Raw genomic sequence first — 9,522 nt, 5'->3', positions numbered from 1 at the left:
ATGATGTTTTCTAAAAAGATACTGCATGCTGTAATGTTTTTTGAGCTATAACCCAAGTGATAAGACATTAATACTGGTTTTGATATCGAATTATTACTGACTATATAAAGAAAATGAACATTTATGGGTTGAATATGGCTGATAGTGAAGGTAGGAATCCACCTTTTGGTCTCCTTGTACGACATTGATGCCCCTTTCCCAGCAGACAGATAGGAATCAGCAATGAAGCTACACAGCAGAGGTGTAGGATAAGAGGACATGTCTCTGTCACGTACGACACTCGTGCAGGCCACTGTTTATCTTGACTGGTAACATCAGGTATAGGCTCCATTGCAGCATCAAGACACAAACAACTTTTCAGACATAGCTTTTATCCACTGACAATGATTTAAACACACAAATAGCTACTGTGTATTATTCTGTGTATACTCATTAATTACTGCCAGAGAGACAGAGAGAGAGAGGAAGAGAGAGAGCGAGAATTCAAACCATGTCCACTTTCACCCACAGTTACATGACAGGAAATGATTTCATGAAGAACTTCAACTTCAATCACACCTCTGTGTGTGTGTGTGTGTGTGTGTGTGTGTGTGTGTGTGTGTGTGTGTGTGTGTGTGTGTGTGTGTGTGAGGCAGGTGCGGAGGCCTGAAGTGTCAAAACGCTTCACCAGAATGAGGAGGAGTTGGTGATTCAGACTCTTTAGTCCACTTTTAAAGACTTTGAGTGATGTGTTGGTGTCTGTGCTTAATGCCCATGATGTGGAATGAATTTCACATTTATAAAGATACATACTTTCTAAGTCATATTCCTGAGTTTATTACTGGTCTTTTATCTTTATCAACATTATTACCATGATTAATTATATGCTTCTTTGTATATTTTGTACTTTTGCGTCCAAAAAAATAAATAAAAGTTATATTATTTTGAGCAAGTTTCCATTTCCATAAGGAATGTAAATGTAAATTGGAGTTGTGGTTAGAAATATTATACCAAAAATAGTCATTTAAAATTCAGACCTATAGAAATAAATTCATAAGCATTTACTTTTATTATACTATAACAAGGCATGTATTGTAAAGGTCTGTGAGCAATGTTTTCCTTTTCTACTCTACTGTATTAAGAGAGATTAATAGACATCGATAAAGTCAACTTTTCTATTGGATTTCCTTCTCCAGCTTTACTTTTTTACTGTAATACCATCTAAAATCCACAAGAGGTCGCCCCAGACTACTCAGTCTCAGTGTTGGCCTGCTCTGAGTGTAATTATCCCCCACTCTCTGGAATAATAACAGCACTAATGGCGTAATGATCTTTTCAAAGTTAAACTCAAGTGTATTTCACAAAAAGAGTCTCCGTTTCTATCAACTCAGAGAAGAACAAAGCATATTTGAACTGTTATAATTTGGTACAAGATGTTTTATTACACAGTGCCATATCTGCCATATTTTGGCTGCTACCACCACAAATTGTCCCCAGAAGCCACTCTGTGTCTCCTGCTGTGCTGGTTTGATGCAGATGTGTCCCACTGATTAAATACTACAGGCCTCGCAGGAGATGAGAGTGTGTGCTGTACAGCTTCTTTGCACTCCCACTGTGGGTTGAATATCCACGGGGAGGCCGGGACTCCTCCTTCCTTTCCCAGCCTGCCGAGCGGTGGGAACCGGGTACTGGGCAGCTCAAAATGGTTTGCTATTTATACCACTCTGCTCAATCTGAGGGCTGCTCCCTGGAGACCTGTTGCCGGCAGCTTTCCCCAAGCCGCGGAATTTAACCCTAGGACAGCTCTCCCCAGATGTGATGGAAAACATCTGGCCAGCTGCTTGACTACAATTCAGCCCCTAATGCTACTAACCCTCAGGACCCAGCCAACACCCTGTTGGTACTGCTGATAAATAACAACCTTTAAATTAATGTGAGATTTAATCATCTGATGCAATGATGTCTGGTTTTAAATATTGCCTGCAGACTGTGGGCTGCATGGAAAGTGTTACATGAAAAAAAAAAACCTGAATCATTCTCCTCCCTTCATTTAATATTGATTTAGAGTCAGGAGTTTCCTCCACAGCGAGATGTGGATGACTTGCAGAAATAAAGGCACCCCTTTAATAAATGAACACTGAACAAAATAACAATGCAAAGAAGTCCACCAACTCACAGAACAACATTTATTTATTTATTACTGATTTTGATTTAATTTAAAAAAAGATAACTTGCAAATGTTACATTGACTTCTACTGAAACAGTCCCATGTTGTATGTCTCAGCACAGGTTAACATTAGGCACACAAGAATGCAGACGCCATTTTGCAGCTCTAGCCATTGTTCAAATACGAGACAAAGACGAGAGCGAGAGGGAGAAAGGGGAGACGTCGCCTTAGCGAAGCTGCGTGGAAACAGTGCGGAGCCGAAGTACAGACACGTCAAAACTGGCTCAAACGTTCCCACGCGAGGGACCACAACGAGTGATTTCTCAAGTCCCTGTGTCATGTGTGTGTGTGTGTGTCATTAAAAACATACAAAGAACATACAACCCAAGATACTCTGGATTACAAATCTAATTACTAGACCAAGTTTGGCTGGTTGACTTAGAAACCAACAATACAAAACTCACAACCAGTACATCCAAAATACAGATGATTATAATCAACATACCTGAAAATATAGCACTCCTGCCTCTTTGATACTCATATTTGGCTTGTGTGTAAATATATGCGTACCAGTTTGTGTTTCTTGCAATGTGAGCGTACGAGAAGGTTGTAGAAGTTTAAACCGGTTGATTTTTTTTAAACGATACAGCAAGAATCAATGGTCACGTGCACGTCGTTTTTGGTCTTGAAAAGACACATCAGGGTGGATCAAGCACGACAACAAGTCAAGCTGCAGTGGCGAGAATAAAACAACAAAAAACAGCCGTTTCACAAACACAGCAATTAATATAAGGATACTAAAGAAACCCTTTGTCCATGCCAGGGCTACGACCATAAGAGCCTATGTACAGCTATGGTACAGTGAGGGCGACTGCTATGGGTTCTCACTATGGTTTCTTTGAGAATAATCGAGAAAAAGCGTTTAATTTATTGCACACAAAAAATAATATCAAGGGTTTCATTTTCCACTGGATGTCTGTACTGTGCTTTTTCAGCATCTTTAATTAAATCCCTCATAAAGTGAGCAGATGTTCTTTGAGTCATACGTGACATTCGAAGTGTAAAGGATATGAAATCAGTTTGAAATCACTCTGCAGGTGAAATGAAGCTTCATCACAAACTGTGCTGTGCTTGTAGAGGGAATGGAGATCGATCACATGTGCAGTGCAATCAAAAAACCCACCATAGCTTGATCAGCCCCATATTCAATTGTTTTTGGCCTTGATTTTATCAATAATGGGGTCAATCACCTATGTGGTTTGTATTTGCACACCGACACGTGACAAGTCATGGGAACTGTTCAATGGCACGTAGGAATTATAGATACAAAAAAGTGGTTTTACAATAATCGAGCAAATTACATCTGACTTCTCAACTTCCCACTGTGCTATTTTGTTTGTCAGAGAGAAAATATATATAGAAAATAATACATCAATACAATCAAATTCACTTTCAGCTCATCCTCTTTTGGTTACACCGAGGTGAAAACAAGTGCAGTATTTTACTTTCATCAGAGAAGCTAACTCTAAAACAGGCCGAGCCGCACGAGTTCCCGGCTCGTCTCGAATTTCAAGCCACGCGCTTAAAGAACGGATGAAAAGATCTTATGATGACATTTTCTCTGAAGACTGACTCACCATACAGGCAGAACAATCATCCACATCACCACTGGTACACAGAAGTCTCTTGAGCCCCACCAAGATCTTTTTTTTTTTTTTTTCTCATCCATCTTCAACTCTCGACCCCAGTTTTACAAAAACACACCGGTGAAACATTTTTACCAAATTTCTGTGGCATGCAACCCAGATACAGGCTTTCTTTGCCTAAAAAAGTGGCACATGATTACAGCGAAAGTGGTGCCATAGTAAATCTGATAAGAAGAGACTGAAGGAAAAGCAACAACACAACAAGCCAAATAACTGCACTGTCATATTTTTGGGGGCTCGGGGTGGGCGACGGGGTGATGGTTCTCAGGACCAGACTTTCGGAGTGGGTGGTGGTTCTGCGTTTTATCCCCCCCCCCTCAATCTGAGCCCTCGAGAGCAGCACTGGAAGCAGAGAGGAGGTGGATGATGGGGTGGGGGGCTGCACTATGCCGTTGTGGGCACCGACACCTCCAGCAGGCGGTTGTTCTTGCGCTTGCAGGACACGCTGTTGCCGTTCTTGGGGACTCCCTGGATGAACTTCACGCACACTTTGTCGTGCTTGAACTGCACCAGGAACCTGTGGGACAGACAGATTATCCGCATCATTACACACGAGCCAGACAGACGACTAATCACATCCTTGGACGTGCTCCCTTACTCGTCTGAGATGTCGATGTCCAGCTGCTCCCGGTCCGCGGCCGTGGTGCCCATGCGGTGCATTTTGGTGATGATCTCGATCAGGTGCTCGCTGCTGAGTAAGAAATCGCCTTTGACAGCTGAGGCTGAGCCCTAAAGTAAAATAACACAATTACAGTCATCATGAGCTCGATGTCATGTAATCATCCATCTATCCATCTATTCTACTACTTCCAGAAATCTCTGTCTCTCTGTCTGTGACTCGCATATCTCGAGAACCCTTTATCTTGGCATGTGTATTGTTCAGGGTCAAATGAGTATAGTGTTGAAATTGGTGACACATTACACATTCAGTATTAATAAACTTTGTATAAAAAGGTGACCAGCGCTCTTTAGCAGCGGTGGCTGGGCTTAATCGGTGTAAGTGGCGTTCATTAGTTTCACTGAACTTTGAATAAACAGGTGAACAGCTCTTTGTGCAGCAGCAGAAGTGCAGCTTCACTGTTCTGTTCAGTCCTGCAGCTGGTCAGTTCATTCCAAACAGACATTTTATTTTGCCAATATTATCGCCTTATACGAACATTTGCTCGTTGTATTTTCTACATACTCTATATTCATATACTCTATATTCATTAACAACCTTCTTTGTTTTGTAATTTTACCTTTCAATGAGTGTGTGTGTACGCTGTGTGTCTGTGTGTGGTTTTTGTCAATCAGGTGCCTGGGGTTTGGTTAACAGGAAATGCTTAACTCCTGTAAAATGTTTACTTCTTGTGTTGCTCAAGTTCAATAAAAAGCTAAAAGCACTGGACAAAAAATGTTGGAGTCAGCACTAACTGAGGTGAGAGATTTCCCATGAGCATTTAACCCAACAGTACAATTTCATTTAGGCAAATGGAGCAAATCTATTTCAGTTAGTGGAAGCTAGATCACTGCAGGCTCCACTTCCACCCTGTACAGAAATGTAGTCTAACTACTTGGTTTGGCATCCATACATATTCAAAATAACCTCACAGCTCTCCTGCACAAGTGAACAATGTTTAACTGCAGGATTCAAAGGAAAAGTTAAATAATTAAGGGACATTCTTATTTGCTTTCTTGCAGAGAGTTGGATGAGAAAATCAAGATCACAAGAATGTGGATTGAACAAACCAAAATAGAAGGGAATCATGATTCTGCTCGAACAATTTTTTCGCTTACCTCTTTGAGTTTGAGAGCAAAGAAGCCGTCACTCTGTGTGCTGACCGACACACTAGTCAGGTCTGGCAGAGGGACGCTGGCCTTCACCTGGCCCGTCTTCTGGTCAGCCAGGACCACGCTGTTCTTAGTCAGCAGGAAGATCCGAGCTGTTCCCTGAAAGTCAGAGAAGAAATGAGACACAATGAATGTGTTTGCATTAACAGCAATATTACGTTTATTGACCTTATTCATAAGATATTATTCAATTAGCAAATCATGTAAACAACATTATTCAATTGATATTCTCGTTTACAAGTAGAATCTGAATTTAACTCACTTCAATATTAAATTGCTACAACTTAGACTTGAACCCAGGGCATACAACATCAAGCAGTTGGAAACTGTCGCATGTCGATGCCGCACAATACAAGATGTTATGATGTGATAATACATGTGGACATAATGAGACTGTCAGAATAATCACCATTTCTTAGTTTGATGAACTTATTTGGGTTAATCAGAAAATGCTGTTTTCATGGCAGAGTCTTATTCATACTTCAGTCTTAGTCAGGTTATAATAAGAATATAGGTGTCGATTTAAACGTGTCTTACGTCATTCTAATATTGTGCAATGTATCAAAATTATGACATTGGCAGATGCAGACGGTGAAAACAGGTTTTGAAGTGTATTTTGTTGCTGCTGTGTCTCATGATGTGGGTCTGGGTAAAGTGTAACACACTGTGAACTTGTGCGGACACGTCTGCTACCTGCTGGAACAACACTAATGCAGGTTGTTAAACTGTCAGACAGCAGGTTGCTGCACAGTGTGATGAAATATAAAAAAACACAACATTTTTTTACCGTACTAGACCTGTGTGGATCAGGCCACAATGTAATAAAATAGATATTATTTGGACTTTGCAGCTCTTGAACAAGGTGAAAGGACGGTGAAGTGGTCTTTCTAACCTTGCCATTTGCTCTGTTGATCTTGTTAACCACATCCGCCAGCAGAACCTTCTCCTCCATCGCACTGCTGAGTTTCTGGTACTTGGGGTTCTTGCTGATCTCCAGGTAGTCTCCTTTGAAGGGCTGACTCACACTGAGACACAACACAAAGACACAGTTGTTCCCCACGTGTGGCACGCAAGACGTCTGATGCTTTTGCTGCGGAATTAGAGATTCACTAATCTACTTATCTATCAAAAAGAACAAATGTCAAGAGATATTCTTTTTATACAGCGTGAAATAAACAGCACTTTTCTCCAGTGAGTATTGGGTACCTGCTCGGGTAGAGAGCCTTTTTATCCTTGAAGATCTCACTTGCCTCCAGCTTCTCTTCATACACAGCTTTCTTCTCCTCTGTGAACTGGCTCCTGTATTTCTTGCACTGAACACACAAACACAAGAGACGTTAAATCAAGAGACTCTTGCTAAATAAAAACAACAACAAAACAATATAGCAACATTTATGTCTTTGCTCCCATGTCTCATGAGTTAAATTAAAAAGATCGTAGCTGTCTTTTTGTATCAGTTCTGGTAGAACCAACACAAAAGGCTTTTGTCTCTCAAGTTCTGTTCACAAATGTGTCTAAATCTGAGTTACTGAACACGTCTCCTTTGCCAAGATCGTCCATCCACCTGACAGATGTGGTGTATCCAGATGCTGGTCACGCAGCAGGATGTTTGCACATGGGCTGGTCAAGGAAGGTGAAATTAAGAGGTGAAATTTTGTCAAATGTCACAAAGTCACAAGTGTCGTTAGCCATGAGGGCGGGTGCAGTGTGAATGCTGATTGGAAAAATGTCTGCAGAATTGCATGTCCATCGTTCAAACATCAGTTTGTTGAGGGAAGTGTTTCCAAGAGTTTGGCAGCACCAACTTTTTTCATTCCCAATGACCACGCATCACCACGACAACCCAAAATCCATGCCAGAAACCTGGGGCCTGTACTACAAAGCAAGATTTGCAGTTATCGGGGGAACTTCAGGTTCACTTCTTATCTGGGTAAATCACCATGGTAACTTATGCTGCACGGCTAACCTGCAGCAGGTTAAGTTGGAGAAAAGAGCTCAACTAGTATAAAAGCACTTTGAAACATGACTTCACCGTTCTTAGAGGATCCTGTGGAGCTCGGTGTGGATTATCAGAGGGTCTCTGAGGAGGGCAAGGGTCTTCAGTGAGCAAATCCCTTAAAATCCTTCCACCTACTCTGATAAGTATCTTTATGAAAAATATTGATTTTCATAGGAGGAAATAATAAACCTTTTTAGCTGCAGAAGCAACCGATGTGCTCACAGTACCACAGACTGTCTGCATTGTCCTACGTTTCTTTACTTCTGGGGGTTACTTACTCACTGTGGGTGATACAGAGTAGCTCAGAAAAAACACTGTACACAATGTACATTATACATTTTGCATGTAATAGTAACGTTTTTTGTTCATTCAAAGCTGAAATAACTATAAAGTTTCTGAGATTGTGGTCTCTAATACTTAAAAATATCTTAAATGTTACACTTTCGCTCAGGCTATTATTCATTTAGCTCTGTATTGCATGTCCAATAATTCATATTTCTTTGTTTCTATTGTATTCACACTTCTTATACTCTAATCTGACACTTATCAATAATTTACAGTTGTCTAGTGGCTCCAATTTAAAGCTGTTGTGTCATCATCGTCATGAAATGACAGAAAACTGAAATGCAATAGAAATGATTGGATCTGGATTTTTGAGACTGACCCTCCAAAGATGGAAGATTCTCCGGAGCTCTGTGTGGACTCCATCCAGGAAGAGATAAGGTCTTGCAGGCCATTTCTTGTCTATGGGTGACATGGAGGGCAAGTTGCTCTTCAGACCCAGGAAGTACTTTTGCATCTGGACAAATGGAAACAAACGAGAATTGTAAGGCAAGGATATTCTCGTTAACTTGGGACAGTGTGGACTAAGCTAATAATTGTATAATTATAATAATTACGTACAATTCTCTGGATGGTGAAGTCATAGATCTTCTTGCCTGCATTCGCCCTGAAGAATTTTCTGTATTCTCTGCGGATCTGTTAGAGCAGAAAAAGTTAAAAACAAATAAACTTTCAGTCACTTATTTTCACCAGTTAGTTTGATGTGAAGCGGGGAAGAGTAAGACAACAGTGACAGGAGGATGGCAGTACAGACAAAATAACAGACATCTGGTTAGTCACAAACGATGAACAACTGAAACAGACAAAGTAAACTCCGAGCTGTTGGAATTAACAACAAAGGAATTACTGAAAAGTCAATGATGGTTATGAAACAGACCTTCATGCTGACCTTAACTGTACATATGGAGATGTAAACAGGTGCATTGTGCATGATGAGGTGCAATTAACATGATGAAAAGATTAAAGCTGCAACAATGACAAGTGATGAAACCGAACTGAACACATAACAGATAATCTCCAAAATGAGGACACACACACACCTGAAGTCAGAGAAAGAACAGGTGGGACAAAAACGGTTAGACAAAACAGTGCTGCTGTGAATGGGGTTAGTTTCACAGATACAGAAGAAGCAGACTGAGAAAGATGTTGAGAAGAGACACACACACAGTGTCTGCCACGTCTGTCAGGCTCTGTTGGTTTAAATTTTTAGCATTAAAAACCAAAGTTAGCTCGTCACATCTTTGCTATTTCCTACCAGAGAAATTGTTCCGATGAAAACTGCCGCTTTGAAGGCTGTGGATTATTTTGAGAAACCAGGGCTTGGTTTCAGTTTTTCAAAATAGGAGTTTTCCCAGTGATTTAAGCATCTCAATGAAAATTCTATTCACGTTCTCGTCACAGAGTGTCAGCAGAAGACTCAAATAAAACAATTTCTTCATGTCTGGAAACCACTGGGGTAACAGTAAATGTTTGTTTTCTGATTTGGGTGAACCTCTCCT

At 40.7% G+C, this 9,522-nt stretch overlaps 1 protein-coding gene across 5 annotated transcripts in view; it reads right to left on the bottom strand.

Moving 5' to 3' along the window:
* Positions 1-2,151: 2,151 nt before the first annotated feature.
* Positions 2,152-9,522, bottom strand: part of myo1b (myosin IB) — a 62,222-nt gene continuing 54,851 nt past the window's right edge. For all 5 annotated transcript variants that reach the window (XM_020089914.2, XM_020089912.2, XM_020089913.2 and 2 more), the window contains 7 exons: positions 8,585-8,659; positions 8,346-8,480; positions 6,889-6,995; positions 6,575-6,707; positions 5,629-5,781; positions 4,451-4,581; positions 2,152-4,369 (listed from right to left, as the gene is read on the bottom strand). In XM_020089914.2, the coding sequence (XP_019945473.1) occupies positions 4,237-4,369; positions 4,451-4,581; positions 5,629-5,781; positions 6,575-6,707; positions 6,889-6,995; positions 8,346-8,480; positions 8,585-8,659 (867 nt within the window). In that variant the 3' untranslated portion in view covers positions 2,152-4,236. The remainder of the gene's footprint in view (positions 4,370-4,450; positions 4,582-5,628; positions 5,782-6,574; positions 6,708-6,888; positions 6,996-8,345; positions 8,481-8,584; positions 8,660-9,522) is intronic.

The sequence above is a fragment of the Paralichthys olivaceus genome, chromosome 10 (assembly GCF_024713975.1).
Source record: "Paralichthys olivaceus isolate ysfri-2021 chromosome 10, ASM2471397v2, whole genome shotgun sequence".
NCBI lineage: Eukaryota > Metazoa > Chordata > Actinopteri > Pleuronectiformes > Paralichthyidae > Paralichthys > Paralichthys olivaceus.
The sequence above is the reverse complement of the archived record's forward strand: the minus strand, read 5'-3'. Positions and strand labels throughout refer to the sequence as shown.